The sequence below is a fragment of the Thermothelomyces thermophilus genome, chromosome 1, assembly GCF_000226095.1.
Source record: "Thermothelomyces thermophilus ATCC 42464 chromosome 1, complete sequence".
NCBI lineage: Eukaryota > Fungi > Ascomycota > Sordariomycetes > Sordariales > Chaetomiaceae > Thermothelomyces > Thermothelomyces thermophilus.
In genome coordinates this window covers 1,824,131-1,845,856 of record NC_016472.1, presented here as the reverse complement: position 1 = coordinate 1,845,856, position 21,726 = coordinate 1,824,131, and the positions used below count along the sequence as shown (strand labels likewise).

Sequence of the window (21,726 nt, the reverse complement as noted above, 5' to 3'; positions counted from 1 at the left end):
AAGCCATGGGTGGGTGCTGACACATAGCCCTTCCTTTGTTTGTCTCGACGCCGTCTTGATATTTTTCTTTGGCGTTGTTAATCCTGATTGTGAAGGCGGCCTGTTGCGGAAACGCTGGAAAGGTGGCTTATAACCGTTCTAGACCCGCATCGCACCTGATCCCAGCAATGGCTGCTTTAGCATCGCTACGGGGTAAGTAAGAATCTGCATTGGGGACTTCCTGGGACTGTGGCGAATGTGGAAATTTGAAACGACAAATTCCGAAGCCAGCGAGAGCCATTGAACAAGGCGAGTTTGGGGGAAACGAAGAAGAGACGAAGGAAGAGGAAGCAAAACATGCAGAATGGCCGATGCTGGTCAACAAAGTCGGCCATCGTTTTCGGGCTTCTGGAAGAAGTCCGCCGAGGTTCTGGGCTTGAAAAGGTTCCGGTTTGTTGAAAGCAACTCCGGTAAGAGCAAGAGCAAGAACAATGATTCGTCAGGTAAGTTGAACGCTCTCTGCCCTCGCTCTCTCTCTCTTTCTCTGCCGGGCTTCACATTGTCTGTATGTAAGACGGATCTGGGCAATACGGGTTTCTGCTCCTTTTGTTATTTTAAATTTCTCTGTTTATTTTCCTTGCGCGGGAACCAATGCAGTATGGCTTGGCGGCACGGCCCGGTTGTGGCAATAAAAAGATTTGTCACGCCGGCATCATGAGACACCAACCAGCTGCAGTGTGGTATGTGGTTGGTAGCAGTTCTGCGCGGGGCCCGGTCCTCAGGGTCCTCACGCAGAGTGAGGGGGCCGGGTAGGCGGATTGATAGTTTGAGGGTGCCTACCTTGACCTACCTTGATGGCAGCGGAGATCTTGGGGTCCGATGAGCAGCGGCGGTTGCTGCTTTGGATATGTGTGGAAGGACCGGGTTTCGTGGTTTCCATTTTGGCTCCTTGATCCCTCTCCCGTCTCTTCCTTTCCCCCTCCCTCTCTCTTTCACTCTCTTTCTTTGTTACCGTCCCCTTCGCCGTCCCGGTCCAATGCACTTGAAGGCTAAGGGCAGACGCGGAGTAGGCAATCAAGATGCAACAGCATCAGGGAACCCGACCTTGGACAAGGCCCAGAGAAGGCGGGCTCAGGTCCGGCGAGCCCAGACTCAGCACCGGCAGCGTAAGGCCGACTATGTCCGGCATCTCGAGAAGGACATCGCCCGCATCCGCGACATGATCGAGGCGGCCGAGCAAGACACGAGGGCCCTCCTCAATGAGAACAAGATCCTGAGAGAGCAGCTGTTGCAGACTGTGGGCAAGGGCCCGTCGCCCATGTCGCTGGACCAAGGAGTAGCTCTCTGGAACGAGATGCCCCAGCCGTCCCAGCTCAGCAGCGGCCTGCTACAGGAATCTGGCACCGTCACCATCGCCCTGGGCTTCGATGAGGTCTTGAATGCGCCAGCCTTCTACGTCAGCAGCCCGTCACCCTCATGCAACCCACATCAGCCTGCCTCTCAGAGGACCTCCCCGCCAGACGCCGGCGACTTCCCCGATCTGACGCCTGCCCAGACCCAAGCGGCGATCAACTTTATACTCGCGTAAGTCTCGCCATGCACATGCGCTCTCTCTGTCTCCCTCTCTCTCTCTCTCTCGCTCGCTCCCCGTCTCTCCCACTCCATCCCCCCCCGCCTCTCCCTCTCTATCACCTCCCTATCATCTCAGAACCATGCTATGCGCCGGGCTAAACAAGCAATCAGCCTCGAACACATCTGCCGAGCCCACTTCCTCCCATGCCTGTACGACCCCAACATCGACGCCTCGACTCCCATATTCGGGTTCGAAGAGAGCGGTCACACGCTCATGGCTACGAGCGTGGCGCTGCGCAACGCTCCCGAGCATATCTTTGATGCCGTCGCCCGCACTGACTGCGCGCTGTTCCCCAACCCGGGGCCGCCGCCCGTCATGTGTCCCATCCCACAAGCATCACCAGCAACAACAACACCAGCAACAGCAGCAGCGGCAACGACGGCGGCGAGGACGACGGCGACGAACATGACGACCACGCTAACCCAACCCGCAACAGCCGACGGCATGCCGAACGAAAAGGGTAGTGGCAGTGACGGCGATGGCGACGCGGGCCTCTCGTGGACGACGACGACGCTGACGCTGCGCTCCTTGCGCGGCCTCGCGTCTTCGCTGGTGCCCGACAGCGCGGAGCTGGCACCGGTTCAGGCCTGGTTCGAGCTGGCGGGGCGCTTTGGTGTCGCCCGTCTAGCCGACCGCGCCGTCCTGGACGCTCTCAAGCGGGAGCTCGCCGGCGCCGTCCGATGCCCGCACTTTGGCGCCCTCATCGACCGGGCCTCGTTCGAGAGCGCCGTCGGCCGGGTTCTGGGCACTCCTACGTAGGGCTTTTGATTTCTTTGTTTTCTTTCTCTCTTTTCCACTCTGCGCTATAGCGAAGGACTGGAAACAAGTTAGGTCGGGTCGGACCAGGGTAGTAAGTTTGCGATATAAGGGGTGTTCTTCTCATCGAGACGCCCGGACAGTTGCATTTTGCATTTACCAAACGGTATTTGTCGTTCGAACCGAACGAGGAAATGTCGGCTTGTTTGCTTGTTTACAGTGGCCAGGGGGCCGCATTGCCTGGACCGCGGAATAAAAAAGTAGTGTACATACATTACATACATAATAGGCCAAGGGCGTGTTGGTGGCTGCTGCTGCACGGCACACAGCAGCACAATGTGGCACATGTATGTAGGAAACATCAGTACAGGAATATGTGCTTGATGATGTTGTCCGTACAAGTACGTCGGTCTGTATGGGCCAGACAAAGAGTTCTCTACGGAGTGCGAGACGTTGCTTTTGCTGCCAAGATTCCTGTTTTACTCAGTAGATTAATGTCATTCCTTGAGGTGCGCAAGGGTCTCGTGCTGCCCCAGTCGTCAATGGAAGACTTGAAGTCAGTAGGGTCACCAAAGCAGGGAAATTTTCCCCAACAACGTTCCCAACAACGTTTCAGTCCAATGACCAATTCTCAGTTGGCTGCAGTGAGCAAGACCACCTCAGCAGAGGTACCTATGCACGTAAAGTGCCTTCTTCCAATGGAAAGCTATAGTTCTTTGTCCGCCAGTGCCGGTGCGGTGTAGTTCGTGCTATTATTGAGCCCGGACTCTTGATTCGGTGACATGCTCTGCCCAGGCAGAGAGGTCTGGCCCGACATTCCAGTTTACACAACAACGTGAAGAGATGAGTTCGCCTGCAAGTATGGAGGCACTATGAAGACCATTTACCCCGCGAGGCATGGCGAAAACGCAACGGGGTTTCAACGGTCCCTACACTAGGGCTCGGATATGCGGCTGAGACTGGGTGGGGTGGTGCCTCTGGCTTGCGTTTCTCTTTCTTTGTGTTCTTCAGTTCCTTCTTGCTGACCACCATAGAGTGAGCGAGCAACGCGCATTTCGGCGCAGTTCGGTTGAACGATTCTTAACGACCAGTCTAGAGAGCCATTCTAAGCCGGTTTGACGTCGCATTGCAGCGCGATAACCCCTCTCTCTGTATCTCTCTCTCTCTCTCTCTTCTCTCCCCCCGCAACGTTGCGGTGTGAGCATCGGCTGGTAGGCACACCAGGCCGGAAGACTTTTACCTTTGTCTAACGCCATAGAGTTGAAAATTGTTGTGTGAGTTTCTGGGGCTCTGTTACCTGATCTTCTTGGAATCCCACGCCTGTGATAATTGCCTTGACAGTATCGTGGTGTGTGCCAAGAGCGTTGAGAGTTTCCATAAGTCCGACTGTCTACCGCAGTATTGAACCGAGTCCTGCCCTTTTTTGAGATCCGACGGCCCCGTCCATGCCGTCCATGCCGTCATGTTGTCCATGATAGGATCGGCGGTAAGCACAAGAGCGGGGCACAAGCAGATACGAGAGTCGAGATGCTGCAGGAGAGCGACTCTCTAAGCTCGCCTAACGGCAGGTCAACCGCCCCTCACATGACGGGGAGGGGAAGTGCTGCAGGTTGGGTATACGAAAAAAAAAAAAAAAGATGAGAAATTCGGGTGTTTTTGAACATCGGTTTGGGGGGATGTTCGTCAGATTATCCCCACTTATGGGTTTCGCGGCGATGCGTTTTCCAGTACGGAGTACGGATTACACTAGGTTATGACCCACCTACCGGGGACGCGATCCAGATCAAAGACGATCAGACGATCCACCAATCCCTTGTTGAGGATCATCAACAAGGGCGGCTCTGCCCAGGGCAGCAACGATCCCCTGATGGGAGTATCGATAATAAAACGAACTTGATGAAATTTTACCGGACTCGGTCCGTCTACGTCCACTATACAGCAAGGATACCCACGACAACAAACGGTAACTATTCTCCTCATTCTGGCAAGCAGGTGGACGGGTTCAATTAGCTTACTACTGCGGTAGTGCACTCCATAGTGTGCGCTATTATAGGGCGCATTTACACGTGTCGCCCATGCATTCCTTGACGGGGATTGCACAGGTACTGTATGTACGAAGGCCACTGCGGATTTCTTGATAGTGTACTCCGTAGAAGAGCAAAATAGTCAGTGGGCGCTCGCTTCCAGGCAGCAGCTGGAGAGCAATTGGCAAAAGATAACAACATCGAAACGGAAATTCAGCCGAGGGACCTTCTACTGGGTGCAATTGGTAAATACCTCTGCCCTACTTCGCACGGAGTTTAGCAATATACCCTCAGGCAAGCGCGGGCCTTCCATTTTTTGGTGGGGTATGAGCATGGCCGAACGCCGCGCCATCCCTTTTTTTGTGCATTTTCAGCTTCAGCTGTTTTGGATTCTCGAACCATTTGCCGAAGATAACCAATTAACTACCATACAGAGTACTGCGCATCACATAGGCTATGGAAAGAACCTAGCTGAAGTCTTGGCCGTTGATAATGTGTCGATCAGGCTGATTTAACGTTTTCTTTTTTCTTTTTTTCCTTTTTTTTTTGGCTGCCAACCCAGCAAATCGCTCATGAGCTAGGTAAATTTATCGACAAAGTAGGCACTACTCCGTCCTTCCTACAGAAAACCTCGAACTTTCATTTCGTTTTCCACATCAGCCGGGCTACACTACACTACTTTATACACAACAGTTAGCCGTTCAATAGTCAATCCCAGAAACCCGGCGCCGCCGCAAGACGAAAAGAAGCTACATAGTAGACAACTCGGTTTCTGGCTGGGATATGTGGGGAGACGGGCGACGAAGAGGATGGATTGGGTTGTTTGTTTGACACATCATCCCGGCATCCGGAGTGCTGGCGTCCCATCTCGTATTGACCACGGCCGTGCAGCTGCGGGCTTACATATTGTCACGGCCATCTCATGCAGTCGTCCCTTGTCAGCAATTGGCCCAAGACCAGGCTCGGCCGGCAGTGGCCGGGATCCGCGGTCCCTGGATCCTCGACGGGGCCACGAGCGCGATGCTTGTGTCTTGGCGCGCTGATCTCCACGCCGGGAGCTCAGCCCTAGCTCACGAGTGTAGGGTATCCCTCATCAGGCAGCTTTGACAGCTAACACAGTAGTGTAGGGAGCCTAAGGACAGGACAGGCCTACAGTACACTAAAATCCGCACTTTCGACTATCGAGTGTACTGTACAGAGTGGATATGCACTACCATACACTACACTACGGAGCGTATCAGTACGGAGCTCACGACCAAAACCCTTTCACGCGCAGCGGGTGGACCGCCCCTATTATACCAAGTAGTGTATGTACATCCGTACATTAGCGTACGGGGGAACCGAGCGCTCCATTCTGTCCGACTCTCGCGGCTCAACAAGTCTCCCAGGGGACGTCTTCGCGTGCCTGCGAAGATGCAGGAGTCGGGCAGGTTTCAAGAAGCACTTTAGCGGCAATTGTCTTCCCTGCGGGCCTTTTATTTCCTGTTTTTTGGGAAGAGATGACCACACTTCAGCCGATACACCTATCTGTCCAAGAGAGCAGCGGACAAGGTCACATCTGGCGATTCCGCGCTCCCAACGTGGATGCGATCTATCGACGACCCCCTGTCGCATTCTTCAACCCACGCTGTCACCCTCCAACTCCCACCAGCCCTGGCAACCGTGGCCGCCGCCCTATCCACACTTGGGTGTGAATCGGGTCACCCCACTCCCACTCGCTTCTTCCCTTCCCCGTTTTGCTGGCTTACGGTGGGAGCCCCAGTCTAATCCGTTCTCGGGGAACAGAACAGAATACGGATTGCATACGCTTCGAACATACGCTAGTGCCTAACTGGAGTACCGCGTTGAATTCTTGTCTGTGTCACTCATGATAATGGGCAACCAAGGGCTCGGCACGATAGTTAGTGTAGACCCGCGCGGCTGAGGACCTCGCATATTTTGAGAATGGAACCCGCCTTTTGAACCCATTTGCTTCTTCTCTTTTTGCCTTTGCTTCATTAGCCCCCCTGACGCTCGTTTGTCCTGTCTATTTTTTGTTGCTGGTGTTAGCGTCCGAGAAACGGACGCACCCAGTCATCCTCATGAGGGCCTCACCATCGTCAAGGACGCTTCTGGCGTCTCTCGCCCTGTCATCTGTAAGAGCATGCCTGCCTGGCTTTCCCGACCCGGCCTCGGCGGAGCCTGGGTCAAAAAAAAGAGAGAGAGAGAGAGAGAGAACTGTGCACAGCTGACGCTATATGCGGTAGCTCCCACTCTCGTTTGGCCAGCTCTCAATCCCTACGGACCTTCCGGACTCCTGGGAGTACCAGGGATGCTACACCGATGTGCCTGGCCGGACCATCAACAGTGCCTCGTATGCCGATGGCACCAACATGACAAATGCGGCCTGCCTCAGTTACTGCGCCTCCAAGGGCTTCCCGTATGCCGGCACCGAGTACTCGGTTGAGTGCTTCTGCGGCACCACTCTCGCCTCCTCTTCGGCGAAGGTCGCCGATTCGGAATGCAATATGCCTTGCTCGGGAGCCCCCAGCGAGCCCTGCGGAGCTGGGAGCAGGCTGTCGCTCTTCCACTCCAGCGCCGTGACCGGACCAGCAGCGAACCCAGGGGTCAACGACTTCACCCACCTGGGCTGCTACGCCGAGGGCAAGACCGGCCGTGCCCTTACCTACAACCCCGGCCTTCCGGGGGCGGACATGACGGTCGCCAAGTGCACGGCTGCCTGCCGCGCGGCCAACTATATCCTCGCCGGCGTCGAGTACGGGGGAGAATGCTGTAGGTGGTCGTTCCGGGAAGAGGGGAACGTTGGCGGACCTGGACTGACTCGTTAACTAGACTGCGGTAACACGATTGCCAACGGCGGCGCCCCCGCCGACAGCGGGTGTAGCATGGTCTGCAACGGCAACAGCACCGAGTTCTGTGGTGGCCCTGACCGTCTCAACGTGTATAGCTACAAGAATCAGTACGAGCCAACGGCCACCTCGACCACGGGCGCCGGGTCGACCTCGAGCTCCTCGGTGCCGTCGGCGACCGGCCTCCCCGAGGGATGGTCTTACCAGGGATGCTGGATCGACGGGAAGCAGGGGCGTATCCTGCCGTACCAGCTCCCGGACAGCCAGACCAACAGCCGGGCGGCTTGCGCAAACGCCTGCGCCGAGGCCGGTTACACCGTCTCCGGTACCGAGTACGCTGTCCAGTGCTTCTGCGGCGATGCCATCCACAACGGAGGTGTCGAGACCGACGAGGCCGACTGCAGCACTCCCTGCCCCGGCGCCCCGGGCGAGAAGTGCGGTGCCGGAGACCGCCTGAGCATCGTCTCCAGGGGGCCGCCCAAGATCTACGCCCCTCCGGCCCCGATTGAGAAGATCGGCGACTGGGAGTACCAGGGCTGCGCCGAGGACAACATCAACGACAAGCGGACCTTCTTCTGGCAGATCTTCTTCAACGACATCATGACGCCCGAGATGTGCCTGGACCGCTGCGCCGAGTTCGGCTACCACGCTGCCGGCCTCGAGTACGGGCAGGAGTGCTACTGCGGCGACCCGGCCAACATGGCCACCCACGGCGCCACCTTCCGGCCGGAGAGCGAGTGCAACGTCGTCTGCGCCGGCAACTCGACCGCCATCTGCGGCGGCCTCGCCCGCCTCACCACCTACTTCTGGATCGGCACCCCGTTCTACTCGTGGGACTTCCCGCAGGACTGGCGGGCCGGCAAGTACGAGTTCCTGGTCGACGGCGTCAACATCCCGCTCATCACCCACGAGACGATCACCGGCAAGGTCTCCTTCATCTCCAAGGGCGCCACCGGCCCGGGCAACGAGACGGGCGCGTACGAGTTTGACCCCGCCACGCTCGAGTTCCGCGAGCTCCACATCAAGACGGACGTCTTCTGCGCCGCCAGCGTCACCCTGCCGGACAAGGCCGGCCGGCAGCTCAACGTCGGCGGGTGGGCCGGCGAGGCCACCTACGGTACCCGCCTGTACTGGCCCGACGGCGCCCCCGGCGTCCCCGGCACGCACGACTGGCAGGAGAACGTCAACGTGCTCCACCTCCAGGCCGGCCGCTGGTACCCCAGCGTCCTGGTGCTGACCAACGGTTCCGTCATGGTCGTCGGCGGCCTGATCGGCTCCAACGACGCGGCCACGCCCTCGATCGAGATCCTGCCCTACACGGGAACGCCGCCGCTGTACATGGACTGGCTGGACCGCACCCACCCCAACAACCTGTATCCCTTCCTCTGCATCCTCCCCGGCGGCGGCATCTTTGTCCAGTACTGGAACGAGGCCCGCATCCTCGACCCCGTCACCTTCGACACCGTCAAGACCCTCCCCGACGCCCCCGGCGCCCCCAACGACCCCAAGGGCGGCCGCACGTACCCGCTCGAGGGCACCGCCGTCCTGCTCCCGCAGAAGTACCCCTACACCGACCCGCTCGGCGTGCTCATCTGCGGCGGCTCGACCGAAGGGCCCGGCAACGCGCTCGACAACTGCGTGTCCATCTACCCGGAGGCGGACGAGCCCGAGTGGCAGATCGAGCGCATGCCGTCCTTCCGCGTCATGACCTGCATGGCCCCGCTGCCGGACGGCACCTACCTGATCGCCAACGGGGCCCTGCACGGCGTCGCCGGCTTCGGCCTCGGCGTCGGCCCCAACCTCAACGCGCTGCTCTACGACCCGTCCAAGCCGCTGGGCTCGCGCATCACCGTCGCCGCCAACACCACCATCGCCCGCATGTACCACTCCGAGGCCATCACGCTGCTCGACGGCCGCGTCCTCATCTCGGGCTCCAACCCGGAGGACGGCGTGAACCCGGAGGAGTACCGGGTCGAGGTCTTCCTGCCCCCGTACCTCCTCGCCGGCAAGCCCCGCCCGACCTTCACGCTCGAGAACCGCGACTGGGCCCACGGCCAGACCGGCATCCCCTTCACCCTGGGCAGCCCCGCGCGCAACGGCGACATCACCGCCACCCTCCTCGGCTCCGTCGCCAGCACGCACGGCAACTCGATGGGCGCCCGCACCCTGATGCCCAGGGTCTCGTGCCGCGGCACCTCGTGCACCGTCGACGCGCCCCCGACCGCCAACATCTGCCCCCCTGGCTGGTACCAGTTCTTCGTCCTCGACGGCGGCATCCCCGCCGTCGGCGTCTACGTCCGCATCGGCGGCGACGCGGGCCAGATCGGCAACTGGCCGCAGGCGCCCGACTTTTCTGTCCCCGGCGTCTGAGAGAGAGTGAGAGAGAGAGAGAGAGGGGGGGGGGGAGGGAGGGAGGGAGGATGCATGCCCCTCCCCCCCCCCCCGGCAGTGGGATAAAAAACGATGGCTATGGTTTCATTTCTTTTTTTCGTTTTTTTATTACTAACAGGGGTGGAATTTATCATACAAGCTTTCATCTGGAGAACAATTTTTGAGACATTTACATATAATGATTACACCTGCCTATACATTACACCTTTTCTGTCTTAAGCCTAGTCTAGTCACCTCTCACTGTCTTCCGTAACTCCTCTCATGTGCTCTGCCTGACGTCAAAAGCGGTACCTACCTTTCAAACCTGACTCAGATTTTGAACTGCTCGTCAGTCTACATTCGTTTCGGTTTTTTTTTTTTTTTTTTTAAAAAAAAAAAAAACACAGCCTTAGCACCGAACTTGCAAACTATACAGGTAGGTACTGTGCCGCCGAGTGGCCAAAAGAAGCGAGGAGGGCGGGGGTTGGGGAGAAACATGTGGCGACCCGTGCGTGGCCCAGCAGTCTGTAAAACGTCGAAGCAGCGATTTTTAGCCATTCCCACGTTGGTTAGAAGTAGTGGTAGTAGTAGTAGGAGGAGGAGGAGGAGGAGGAGGAGGAGGAGTAGCAGCAACAGCCAAGGGTGCAAAAAGTTGCCCTATGGAACTAGAGCAAAGTGTGAAATGTCACCTCACAACACAGAAAAGGGCGAGGCATGCAATTGTGTGTGAATTATTTTCCAGTTCCTAGCCTACAGCGTCTCTGTTAACTACATGTATGTATATGTACAGTACATAAGTCCGCCATCAAGAAAGGCGCTCGAGAAATAGTATCCAGCGATAAGAATGTAAGACCAGCTTCAAGCTACTGTAGTTAAAAGGAAGGTATATAATTCGTCTACCGTTTGTCGACGCGCCTGCTTCTTTTGCGTGAACGGATGCATCCTACGTTACCAGACCCGCGGATTTGCACGGTGCCGCTCGAAGACAGTGGCTCGCATTTGTTCCTCTCCTTTACACTACCATGTTCCTGGGTCCGGATGCACTGCTGTTTCCGGGTCAACCAGCTGCGCCACCAATAGACTTGTGCGTTACTAACAGACGCCAAGGCTCTGATTGATGACAAAGCTCGGCTGACTGCCCTGGTAAGTTAACTGCCCCGCTTGATGTCATGAAGACCAACGCCCCACAGCAAGGGCTCACCGCCGAGAAGGGAGGGGCATTGCCCTCAAGATGACGGTCTCGGTGACATGCCGCGGGCAATCTCGGACTTGACAGGTGCAGGACGACAAGAGAACAGCTTTTCTTGAGACTGACGTCTCGTATTGATCTACCTAGCGCTGCAATTTATGCAGCAAGTGTTGTTCAGATCTAGCTTGCGTGTCATGGTTGAGCTGTATCTTGGCCCGACCAGAACCAGGGGAAACAAAGACATGATAGCCGCCGCTCCAACCGTCCATCGAGATCCCAATTCGATGTCGTCCCTCGACCACCCACCAATACGTATTCCCCCGATATCCTTCCCAAATGCCTGTATTGCCATCTGTGCGTGCCTCGGGAGGTGCGTTTATCCTTCATAACGGGCATTACCAATCTTAAACCACTCTCAGTGCACTCCACCGAGCTGCCTCATATGGAAGCCTCTTAGAGGTCGTCGTCGTCGTCAGGCAGGGGAGCGTTGGCCGCATCCGAGATCTCTTTCTCGTACTGCTCTAGAAGAGCCTTGTCGACCTGCACCTCGGCGGGTGCTAGCGCAGGGGCGGCAACAAACTCCTGATCAAGATATTAGGTTCAATCCTCTTCATCTACAAGGTGCTAATCCAAAAAAAAGAACATACCAAGGCATTGTTGCCGACCAACTTGCGAGCGAGCCAGAGGAAAGGCTTCTCGAAGTTGTAGTTGGACTTGGCCGAGATGTCGTAGTACTGAAGGTTCTTTTTCCGGTGGAAGGTGATGGTCTTGGCCTTGACCTTGCGTTCCTTGACGTCGACCTTGTTACCGCAGAGAACGATAGGGATGTTCTCGCAGACACGGGTCAGATCACCTGATGGCCTTGTTAGCGCTACCGTTGACGGACTATGTGGCTGCGCTGCTGTATACGTACGGTGCCAGTTGGGAACGTTCTTGTAGGTGATACGGGAGGTCACATCAAACATGATGATACCGCACTGGCCGTTGATGTAGTAACCATCACGGAGACCGCCGAACTTCTCCTGGCCTGCAGTGTCCCACACATCGAACTGGATCGGGCCATAATTCTGCAGCGCGTTGTTCAGCGTCGGGCTGTCACGGTACAAACGCTCGGGCGGGAGCGACTTACGGTGGTGAAGCCAAGAGGGTGAACCTCGACACCGAGCGTGGCCATGTACTTCTTCTCGAACTCGCCAGTCAAGTGGCGCTTCACGAAGGTGGTCTGCGCAGCGTAAAATCAGCATTGCCGCCATCACATCGGTGCCCACTCACGACCCCGCAGTCGGCGTAAAAAGTCATGACAAAAGACACCGTCAACAGTTATGGCGTCAAACTCACCTTGCCAGTACCGCCATCACCAACAAGAACCAGCTTGAAGGTCGGAACGTTGGGTTGCGCAGCCATGTTGTGTGCTGCGTAGATGATTAACAGGAAGAGGAAGTCGGGATCTAGGCAGCCCAGGTCAGGTTGGTTCGCGAATGATAGAGAGGGGGGGTTTTGTAGAAGCAGGGAGCGAAGTCACTGAGCAAGAGAAACCAAAGAGAGGGGAGTGTACGCACTCTTTCGGAGCTGTGGAGGTAGAGAAAGATGCGGTTTGGTCGGGTTGCAAGAATGAGTGGCGCCAGAAGTGATGTTTCTTTCAAAGCGCAGCTCCTAGGAACCACAGCAGCCTTGACAAAAATCTCGTCGGGCGGCGGGGTGATGAAAGCACGTGACATTGTGGCCTGTGCGGCGAAGCGGGTTGATGGAAAGAGCTGGAGTGACCGTTCGTGGCATTTCCGCGTGCGCCAAGCGCAGCACAATGTTGGGAGACGGTAGTTAAAGGTTCCAGCCTAACGCAGGCGAGAGATTCGTTCCCTCGGTTCAATGACGACACATCCGCCACTCGTCGATAGTTAGATTTCTCTTCCTACGTTATTACATGGGATTCTTATAAACGGTAGATAAATTTTCAAGGCTGCTAGAATTGCATCACTGAAGTCTTGTTCGTTGGTGAATAATTGCTGAGCAGTCACAAGGGGTCTCGCCGTCGACCTAGGGAGATGCCGGGCTCAAGACCCAAACTGTTTAGGTTGCCTGGCTGTGCCTCTTGTTTTACCGCTCTCCATGATCGGGGCCAGCCATTTCGGTGCCCAAGAAGCAAAAACGGCATGTACTATAATATCCTGTACGGATTACATGGCCCACCGTCAAACGCAGCCCAGAGAGGCCTTGTCTCGGGCCAGAGTGGAGCTGCCGCAGGCATATCTATCTTGGCCCAAAGCTTCGGAGCCCAACCAGCTGGAATCGGCAGAAGTGTACACTAGCTGGCAAGCTCGCTATCGATGAGGAGTCGCGCAGTTAGGTTACAGCGGCAGGATATGGCATCCAAGCATCCCTCTGCCGCCCCAGTTGCGTCGCGGTGTTAAGGTCAGCCGAAGTTCCTGTGGCCTAGCAGCCCCACTGCTTCTTGATATCTTGACGAGGATGTTTCGCTGCGGTCGCGTCAGCCCTATCGCACCGTTCGCATGTAGCAAAAGTGGTTGTGCCCTACCCCTTCATTGCCTTGTACGCATTCGGCCACCTTCTTCAGGCCGTCGTGGTTGTTGATATTCACGTATCCAAAGTTGCGGATCAGATCGCCTGGCTTGAGACCAGCGGCCGCGGCCGGGCTGTTGTCTGACACGGTATTGACTTTGGCAAAGGGTTGGTCGAGCGTTTCGGGGACCGAATCTCTCACGGCGGCGTTGTCGGCGCTGACAGGAGGAGCGGGTTCGTCATCGTTGTCTGCGATGCTCGCAAAGTGCTCATGAAGTCGCTTCTCGATGAGGGCCATTAAGTCCTTCCAGTCATTACGGAGGCGGATGATGCGCGCTCGTGTTGTTCGGACTGCGACGGTTAGTTTTCCCGCTTCCACCTCGACGAAGAAGCGCGGCTCCCATACTCTGTGCTACATCAATATCGGCGCGGGGGAAACCATCCGGAGTCAATAGGCTGGTGTTCATGTCAACTCCGTGCTGGAGCGCATGTTAGCCGGAATGTCTCCCCAACCTCGGCCGCGGAACACGAACCGATTCGAGCACACCACCGAGGGCCCTGAGCTCCCCTTCGAGGATGTCCTTTTTCCGTTGGAGTTCGGCAATAGTGAGCTGGGAAGCATTTCCGTTTGTGGCCGGCGCCGTGGTCGGCCCCGAAGGAACTGTGGGCGCGTGGAGGTTGTTCATGGTTCGCGTGGCAGGCCCGTTCCAGGATGTCAACTAATTTTCCCGGCTCATCGTCCTAGAGTGTTTCAAGACATGCGATGTAGGAGATGACGCGATGCAAGTATCGTCAAGGTGCCAATCCCAGCTGCCCTGGAGGATCGGTCAAGGTCCAGTGACCAGCCGCGGGGTACATAGCTTTTGCTTGCACAAGCCCCGCGGGGCCAATGGAGAAGCCACATCAGCCCTGAAAGTGGATGCGCAGGAGCTACAGTACCTCAACCCCTGCAACATTACGGCAGGTCGTGGGGCCACTACTGTGTATGTACCGCCTTATATCGGAACCAAAACGGAGAACCGGCTCCCGTTCGGGAACCACGGCCAGGATGGTAGGCTATAAGGGCGCCCAAACCCGGCCACACCTTACGACTGATAACTGCTGCGTATGGATCCGTGTAACCCAAGATCATCCGTACCTGAGGTAGGCCGGTCAGGTACTACGCAGTAGGTAGGCCTAGTTTAGTCCAGTGTCCGCTGCTGAAAAGCCCAACCCGATGCTCCTTGTCCGTGTCTTCATCTCATCGACCCAACGCACGATTGTTCAATGTCAGGTCCTGCCCTGAGTTCAGGTTTGTTACTGGTCTGGTCTTCGGATAATTTTCGTGTTTCCCGGTGCGCGTTCCAGAAGCTCCCTGTCTCCCCGCTCGAGCCGCAAACGATGATGTCCAGCCTCGTCAGATTGGAGAGAAAACCTTGGAAGCCAACTCGAGCGGGCAAACATCCATCCCGGACCTCCTATCCATAACACGCTTGTGACCGGACTTGGGCTGCGCAACAGCTTGAATTAACACACACCTCTCTGACGACGCGTCCGTCTGCGTCGTCATGGATGCTGCCCAAACCCGGTTGGATCCAATCGGCCTCAAGACGTGGCTGGGTCCGGCGATTTCGTGGCAGTCCGGATGACGCTCCAATGATCAGTCAAGCCCCGTCTCTCGCCAGTGCGCTGTCTCAATGCATCGAGCAATTGTCCATTAGCAACAATAATATACAGTCCGGTGGTGACCGCCATCACACCCACAGTTTGAGCCTTTTATCCTCCCTTTAAATTTCCCAATGCGGCATGACCAGGGTCGGCCATATCTCAGAGGCCAGGGAGTCCGTTCGCTCCTGCCACTTACAAGAACTTCATCCATGGTGTTTTGAAAGGTTGAGCCTCAGGTAGTCCGTTCCCGTTCATTCCCTCTTTCCTTCCGACCTTTGAATTTCTTCCTCATGACTGCCGTTGCACCCTGAGGCACAAACACTCCCCGGTTGCCTACGGTACGGTATGTACAACAGGTACTTGCCCTGCCTACCTATTACCTAGCTGCTTTACGACCCTATCTCTTACGCTTTGCCTCAGCACCTACGGTAGTCTCCAGCCTTGGGAGGTAATTAGGCCAGATATCGCACAGAACATGCTTTGACTTGGCTGGCTGGTCCTGCTCCTTTGGGTGTGATCGTCGGAGCACTCGCGGTTTTTGGATTTTCGTTTATCTGCTTGGTACCTTCACCGCACATTATGAACGCCGCGAGTGCCGATCCTAGACCGCCTTCCTCAAATCCTTTCGCGCCAAATTTCGCCAATGGTTTCGAACAGTCTGAGAGCGCAGATTCCGAGGCGACATCAGAAGGCAGCGGAAGAGAGACGAGCTCCAAGGCAGTGCAAGATGCATATACATTGGGGGACATGCTTTCAACATGTGGTGAGCGGGAAGAGCACTCGGGTAATGCGGGATCCTCCCTGGGCGACGAGCCAGTCGACCAGAGCCACTGCCAGCCAGAACCGCGCTCGGCCAAGCCCTTCCAGAAATGGATGAAGACGTTGCACAAACGCGTGTTGCGGCAACAAGAGGCGTTGGGATACGACGGCAGCCCTGTGACTGGGCCACACGGAACCTGGGGTGGCCATTCTCTGGCAATGGGTCCTTCCCGCCGCAGGCACTCGTCTTCCGAGTCATCATCCTTCGCCTTCGTCGCGGCGGCCAAGAGTGCAAGTATCTCCATGGCAAGCGCCAGCCTATGGACGCGCTCCTGGAAAACCACAAACCGGTCCTCGCATGGCCGGAGAACGGAGCGCAGTAGTAGGGCCTCAATGTCCGGGCCACGAGTTTCTGAGGACAGCTACCGTTCGGAGAGGCAGGGGCCCGTGGATCCTGGCGTTGTTGAGCGGGCTTTACAAAGACGACGTATCTTGGAGGAGCTAATCAGTACTGAGGAGAATTACATCGGAGACGTGCAGTTCTTGATGAACGTAAGCCTTCGTCTTATGGGATCGTATATGACACTGGTGTTGGTCTAACCGGGTGCAGGTCTACGTTACCATTCTTGCCTCATTGCCCAGTTCTCCCCCCGGCTTGCGGGCTTCTGTTAACAGGAATTTGACCGATGTTGTGGAGCTTCACGAGGAGATACTGGGAGAACTGCGCCGGGTGGTACCGGATTCAGAGTACGCGCAGCTAGATTCTGCCATCAAACGGGTCGAATCGAACTCGTCGACTCGCGGACACCGCCGCTGGAGGAGTCTGGATGTTATACCAGAGGGTAGGGACAGGGTGCCATGGTTGTCGGACCTCCCAGGAATGGCAGCAGAGCCACAAACGGCGGCCGAGGTTGCAAAGATCTTTTCGAAGAGGGTAACAGGACTCTCCCCCCACATACTGGCCATTGGCGGCATGCTGACTATACCACCGGTTCCCAGATGAACCGTTTCTTTATCTATGAGGAGTACGGAGCAAGATATGAGCTCATGATCAAAGACATAGCTGCAGCGCAGCGCACATTTCCTGGGTGGGCGTCCTACCAAAAAGGACTCGAAATTCTGGCTTCGTCCTTGAATTCGGCCAACAATCGTGATGACCATCAATCGAGGCGGCGGGCCCTAACCATTGACGATCTTCTTGTTAAGGTAACCAACCCCCCCCCCCCCCCTTTGGACCAGATGTAAGAATAGGGCTGACACGAACAGCCAATTCAACGTGTGTGCAGATATCCACTACTCTTCTCGGAGCTTCTAAAGCATACCCCTGTCATTGACTGCCCTTATTCGCACATGATCATTGACAACACACTCGTCCGACTCCGCGAAGCCACGGCCGAAATCAACCGGGCCACTAATGACTCTCGCACAAAGTCGGCTTTGGAGAAGACCTGGATCCTCCGGGATCGACTTAGGTTTCCGGATCAGGTATGAGTTCTCGGCAGGTAGGTACTCTGCTCGGACAGCGACTGACAGGCGGTAGCAGCTAGATGCAGCCACCAAGAACCGCATCCGATTATTTGGTCATATTCGGCTTTGCGGCGCCCTTCATGTCTGCTGGCAGACCAAGGACGGCGTGAGTGGACAGTACATGGTAGCCCTCCTGTTTCGTGACTGGCTGTGCCTCGCGACGGCTGGTAGAAGCGATCAGATTTATACGATTCAAGTTTGCATCGCCTTGGGCAATATCAAGGTGGAAGAGGTCGATAACGGCCGAGGTAGGACCATATGTTCACCACCCCCGCCCGAAGGATGCTGACAGCAGGCAGGTCTCCAATGCCACACGGCGCGACATTCTTGGAAGATTGTATTTCTATGCGATAATCAGCTGTACGAGCTGATCTTGACGGCGTGCTCTCCGAAAGAGGAGCTGGAATGGCGGGCACGACTAAGGAGTAGCGAGCCAAACGACAACCCTGACGGCCAGGATCAGACGCTATCGGACATATTTGGCTTCCTCGCGTTGAATATCAAGGCCATGGGAACGGTGTTTAGGAAGCCAGGTACGTCTTTCGACGATGCTGAAGACTTGGGGGGACAAGCTCGTTGACAACCCGGCAGGAACCATTGCCAGAAAGGTGTCGATCCACCGGGCAACAACCATCGGACCCAAATCGCCGCTTTATCAAGTCATCCTCAAAAACACCAGCGCCGCCAAGGAAGGCCCCACGGTCTCCAGCAACCCCTCCATCAACAGATCACAGTCACTGCTGACTACAAACAGCCGCATCCCGGTGCTAGCCCCAGCCCGGGCTGAGCGGGCGCGGCTCGAAGCCATGCTAGCGGACGTTTGGACTCGGGACGTGTTACCCTTCCCCGGGATAACCGCCCGAGCCAGGAGCGAACATCTCGTTCGGGCATCCGCGTCGTCAATGATGCGCAAGTTGAGCGCCGTGAACATCACGGGGGGCTTCACCAGGCGCTCTGCGAGCTCGGTCAGTCTGCAACAGCACAAGGATAAAGGCGGGGCTACAGGTGCTGCCGCTCCCTCGTTTGCTACGAGACTAAAAAGACGGACGAGTGAGGGCGGGCTTCCGAGAGTGGTCCCGATGACGGAAGAGGGAGGGGCGAGCTCGGCGCCAGTGCGTTCCGCATCCGCCGATCCGGACTACGGCCACGATGGAGATGGCACCGCCGAGCTAGACAGGCGAGCCTCTTCCGAAGCAGATGCAGAGGCAGACTCGAACGGGCTCGAGATGGCAGCGCGGCCCGGACAACGCCGCGCATCTGCTCCGGATGAACTCGGAAGGGGGATAAAAGAAGAGCAGTCTCGATCGCGCGAGTCAGTTGCGGCTGCCATGCGCACGATGAAGGAAGTGGCGGCACAGGCAGCGGCGTCGTCATCTCGGCGGCCAAGCTTCCAGCACTCCAATATGAGCGAGAAGTCGGCGTCGCTGAAAAAGGCCGAGGTTGAGTTGGCGATGAAAATGGAGATGCAGATGGGGCAAGATGGGGAAGCTCTGGGGCATGGGAGGGAGGAAGTTCAGGGCAAGGGAGAGAAGGAAGAGAGTGAGGTGAGGACGGAGACGGGGAGAGTTCTGTTCCGATCCAGATCGTTGAGGCTCTCCAGGAAGAAGAAGCGGGTTACTAAGGAGGCGGGTGTGGGACGGAAAGGGGCGGTTGCTGAAGGCATTCGGAGTTGGTTCCGGTAGATGGTGGGCTTGGGCATTCGGGTACAGCACAGCTGGGATGGTTAGATGGCAACGAGACTCGTTGAGCTGGGAAGACGGGGTATAAAAAAAGCGATTGGTGTCCCATCCTCTTGACCTGGGGACGGCGTCGTGCACACGAAAGGCTGGGTGTGATGAGCTCGGATTATGGGTTACTGGTTACTGAGGGAGTACTGTATCATTAGACGGCCTGACTCGGTAGAGGCACACTCACGGGATTCAATCAAATGGAAGTTGGGCCTGCGACGCTGCGGCTTCCCAGTGAAGACGGCACCGGACATACTGCAATCTGTATGCATGTACATGCCTAGTACATTCAGGTTTCTGGCCATTCTGTACTACGCTGCACTCTTGTCTAGTGTAAACAGTCACGAGGACTCGGGCAATCCCCCTCTTCCAGCCCGGTCTCTCATTCGGATGACGTCAAGAGAACAAGCAAACTAGCAGGGGGCTGGGTGTTTATGGGGTTGGTGTGGGTTTGACCAGAGGCTGTATGAATGGGGCGGCGAAGGTGCAGTGCTTCGCGGAGCTTCGAGAAGTAAGTTGATCGCCATTCATACAGTGCTTCTGCCCTGAAGGGAAATATGGTCGAGGCGCTGCCTCATCGTCACCTTTGACCTATGACGTCAACAACTCGAGTCAACGGGTGATGGAGAAAGGCAAGAACGCACGACTCGTATGGTAGCAAACCAGCTTCGTTTATATGAAGCACTATACCCCTCGTACCTTTGTCGAGGCTCTCCCGGAAAAGATAATCTCTCCCGGAAAAGATAAATTAAGCTAGTTCTCCCAGTATCGTCAAACCGTCAAACTCTCTCAATACGACACTCTTGAAAACAACACCTATACCAAGCAACACCCGCTTACACACGACCAAACGACTCGGTGCCCGACGAGCACGCGATTGCCCGGCGAGTCAACACACACGAATAGGCATCAGATTCACCGTATCAGATTTCCCTTTAACAACACCAACAAAAACGCCAAAGATGACGCGCGGAGACGTCAACCACGTTAAGGTGCACTACCGGGGCGACAACACCGACGAGGACTTCCTCGTCTTCCTGGACAGCGTCGAGGACTATAAGAAGTGGCAGACGGACAGGAGCGTGCCGCTGGCCCAGGTGGTGTCTTCGTTCAAGGTGTTTACCACGCATCGGTAAGGTTCACCCCTGCAGTGATTGGCCGTAAGTTTCCTTGTCTGTCTGTTGTTGGCACATATGTATGTGTTACGACGGGAGTTGGTGTCCGCCGTTACAGGGACGGCGCATAGTGCATACATCAAGCACGGTAGTGGGAGAGGAGGGAAGGGGGTTGGTATGACGTAGGGAGAAAGTGAGAAAAAAAAGAGAGCTGGTGCTGACCGAGGGCTGTCTTGACACACAGGCACGGGGCTCAAGGTCTGCTTGGGGGTGCGTCCAAGGCGATGCTCGAGAACGAGTTCGGCACCTCCAAAGAGGACGAGGCGGTGCTCAAGATCCTGGAGAAGGGCAGCCTGCAGGAGTTTGAGGTATGTCGACCTGCCCTATTCTTTCTCCCCTTTTCCCCTTAAGGGTTGGACACATTTCGTCACTCCCTCTCGCCGTGACACTGCGCCTGTTACGCCGTCTCTATGCGCACGGCGACCGAGGAGAACGGGCGGTCATGTCACCGGCGGGTCATGGTGAAACTTTCGAGAGGGCGGCCTGGGCGGCTCGCGAAACGGCTCAGCGCCTGTCGATTCCCGCCCGCGGTATTCGGTTACCTCAGCCGGCCGCTTTGGGGGGCCAGCCTACCGAGCTTGATTGAACGCCGCAGATCGGATCAGATCGCGCAGTCCTCACGCGTATGGCGCCGGGATGAGTGTGCGTGGTTGCGGCGCTTACCTCGGCTTTGGCTTGCTCGCTGATGGCGGCCTCATATTTTCCCACCCGACCAACAAGCACCACGCGACGACGGGACCGTTATGCTGACGTTCACGAAACTGCAGATGGCCGAGCGCCAAGGCCGCAGAAACGACTCGAACGGCGAGTTCGTCGGCATGATGGGAAAGCGTTAAACCTACCCCAGGCCATGTCGTCTAGCCCCTTTCTTGGAGATCGGATGTCAGAAGAAGCCCAGAGCGAGGGAATGGCTGCCTCGACGAGGGCACCATCTCGACGGCGACAGGTTTGATATTCAGGTCAGGTAGTCGGTGCAAACGTGGAAACGGGATTGATACCGGGGATGGATCTGACAGGCCTGCGCGTTTCTACATGTGCGCTCGAACTTGGTCGTTCACGAGCGCGCAGGAAAGCCTTGCGTGAGGGCAGCATAGTCGTCGAATCTCGTTCTGGTTTTGGCTCTCGGGTTACCTCCCATAGTGTAGTCGCAATGACACGAGGAAAATGACATGTGGATGGTACTTCCATTGCCTTCCGAGTGGCTCCCACGTGCGCGGCGATGAGAAATACTGTCCCGCAATCTGTAAGCTACGCCAGCATTGTGTCGTGACTGTCGGGACACCGGAAGCAGACGATGGCACCTTTTGGCGAAGTCTCTTCGCTTCCGTCGGACATTGTACTGCACCTCGATCTCTTCAGTTGCCGCGGCATATTCTGTCCATGGGGTCGCACAGAAGGTACACCCGACCTCGCCAACCTACCTTGACCACCGCGGAAGTCAAAGCCGTGTAACTTGAGTTGGTGGAGGGTTACGGAACCCCTTACACGTGTTGTACTAGTGAAGTGGTGTTACCTAGGTAAGGCAGTTAAGCGCCACGTGACTCGGGTCCCTACCTGAGACAACCAAGGGAAGC

At 56.6% G+C, this 21,726-nt stretch overlaps 6 protein-coding genes across 6 annotated transcripts; 4 read left to right on the top strand and 2 right to left on the bottom strand.

Annotated features, from left to right (window-relative positions):
* Positions 1-174: 174 nt before the first annotated feature.
* MYCTH_2294897 (uncharacterized protein) lies at positions 175-2,467 on the top strand. The gene is made up of 3 exons (XM_003658696.1): positions 175-482; positions 1,050-1,563; positions 1,723-2,467. The coding sequence occupies exons 1-3, from the start codon at positions 344-346 to the stop codon at positions 2,369-2,371; spliced, it is 1,302 nt and encodes a 433-aa protein (XP_003658744.1). The 5' UTR covers positions 175-343; the 3' UTR covers positions 2,372-2,467.
* Positions 2,468-6,218: 3,751 nt separating this feature from the next.
* MYCTH_2294895 (glyoxal oxidase like protein) lies at positions 6,219-9,645 on the top strand. Its single transcript, XM_003658695.1, has 3 exons — positions 6,219-6,527; positions 6,639-7,164; positions 7,225-9,645. Exons 1-3 carry the CDS (start codon positions 6,474-6,476, stop codon positions 9,609-9,611), a joined length of 2,967 nt encoding a protein of 988 aa, XP_003658743.1. The 5' UTR covers positions 6,219-6,473; the 3' UTR covers positions 9,612-9,645.
* A 1,244-nt stretch (positions 9,646-10,889) lies between these two features.
* MYCTH_2141486 (uncharacterized protein) lies at positions 10,890-12,432 on the bottom strand. The gene is made up of 6 exons (XM_003658694.1): positions 12,360-12,432; positions 12,139-12,248; positions 11,930-12,022; positions 11,714-11,867; positions 11,448-11,653; positions 10,890-11,382 (listed from the first exon to the last, which is right to left on the bottom strand). Exons 2-6 carry the CDS (start codon positions 12,202-12,204, stop codon positions 11,254-11,256), a joined length of 648 nt encoding a protein of 215 aa, XP_003658742.1. The 5' UTR covers positions 12,205-12,248; positions 12,360-12,432; the 3' UTR covers positions 10,890-11,253.
* Positions 12,433-13,125: 693 nt separating this feature from the next.
* Positions 13,126-14,167, bottom strand: MYCTH_2294886 (uncharacterized protein). Its single transcript, XM_003658693.1, has 4 exons — positions 13,851-14,167; positions 13,724-13,796; positions 13,334-13,668; positions 13,126-13,274 (listed from the first exon to the last, which is right to left on the bottom strand). Exons 1-4 carry the CDS (start codon positions 14,001-14,003, stop codon positions 13,146-13,148), a joined length of 690 nt encoding a protein of 229 aa, XP_003658741.1. The 5' UTR covers positions 14,004-14,167; the 3' UTR covers positions 13,126-13,145.
* Positions 14,168-15,711: 1,544 nt separating this feature from the next.
* MYCTH_2055546 (uncharacterized protein) lies at positions 15,712-18,224 on the top strand (the record flags this gene model as incomplete). Its single annotated transcript, XM_003658692.1, has 7 exons — positions 15,712-16,275; positions 16,334-16,657; positions 16,723-16,929; positions 16,990-17,208; positions 17,264-17,498; positions 17,550-17,783; positions 17,842-18,224. Coding segments are annotated over 7 exons (2,166 nt in total), but the record flags the coding sequence as incomplete, so codon positions are not given.
* A 1,266-nt stretch (positions 18,225-19,490) lies between these two features.
* MYCTH_2294878 (uncharacterized protein) lies at positions 19,491-21,152 on the top strand. Its single transcript, XM_003658691.1, has 3 exons — positions 19,491-20,109; positions 20,337-20,460; positions 20,920-21,152. The coding sequence occupies exons 1-3, from the start codon at positions 19,940-19,942 to the stop codon at positions 20,986-20,988; spliced, it is 363 nt and encodes a 120-aa protein (XP_003658739.1). The 5' UTR covers positions 19,491-19,939; the 3' UTR covers positions 20,989-21,152.
* The last annotated feature ends 574 nt before the right edge of the window (positions 21,153-21,726 follow it).

Bases quoted from the DNA above. Each gene is read 5' to 3' on its own strand.
- MYCTH_2294897 (XM_003658696.1), top strand. From the start codon at position 344: ATGGCCGATGCTGGTCAACAAAGTCGGCCATCGTTTTCGGGCTTCTGG. The intron at 483-1,049 runs GTAAGTTGAACG...GACGCGGAGTAG, and splicing joins CAAGAACAATGATTCGTCAG to GCAATCAAGATGCAACAGCA. The intron at 1,564-1,722 runs GTAAGTCTCGCC...ACAAGCAATCAG, and splicing joins GCGATCAACTTTATACTCGC to CCTCGAACACATCTGCCGAG.
- MYCTH_2141486 (XM_003658694.1), bottom strand. From the start codon at position 12,204: ATGGCTGCGCAACCCAACGTTCCGACCTTCAAGCTGGTTCTTGTTGGT. The intron at 12,023-12,138 runs GTGAGTTTGACG...TACGCTGCGCAG, and splicing joins GTGATGGCGGTACTGGCAAG to ACCACCTTCGTGAAGCGCCA. The intron at 11,868-11,929 runs GTAAGTCGCTCC...AACGCGCTGCAG, and splicing joins ACCCTCTTGGCTTCACCACC to AATTATGGCCCGATCCAGTT.
- MYCTH_2294895 (XM_003658695.1), top strand. From the start codon at position 6,474: ATGAGGGCCTCACCATCGTCAAGGACGCTTCTGGCGTCTCTCGCCCTG. The intron at 6,528-6,638 runs GTAAGAGCATGC...TATATGCGGTAG, and splicing joins CGTCTCTCGCCCTGTCATCT to CTCCCACTCTCGTTTGGCCA. The intron at 7,165-7,224 runs GTAGGTGGTCGT...CTCGTTAACTAG, and splicing joins CGAGTACGGGGGAGAATGCT to ACTGCGGTAACACGATTGCC.
- MYCTH_2294878 (XM_003658691.1), top strand. From the start codon at position 19,940: ATGACGCGCGGAGACGTCAACCACGTTAAGGTGCACTACCGGGGCGAC. The intron at 20,110-20,336 runs GTAAGGTTCACC...CTTGACACACAG, and splicing joins AAGGTGTTTACCACGCATCG to GCACGGGGCTCAAGGTCTGC. The intron at 20,461-20,919 runs GTATGTCGACCT...ACGAAACTGCAG, and splicing joins GCAGCCTGCAGGAGTTTGAG to ATGGCCGAGCGCCAAGGCCG.
- MYCTH_2294886 (XM_003658693.1), bottom strand. From the start codon at position 14,003: ATGAACAACCTCCACGCGCCCACAGTTCCTTCGGGGCCGACCACGGCG. The intron at 13,669-13,723 runs GTATGGGAGCCG...TAACCGTCGCAG, and splicing joins CGATATTGATGTAGCACAGA to TCCGAACAACACGAGCGCGC. The intron at 13,275-13,333 runs GTAGGGCACAAC...ACGCGACCGCAG, and splicing joins GCGTACAAGGCAATGAAGGG to CGAAACATCCTCGTCAAGAT.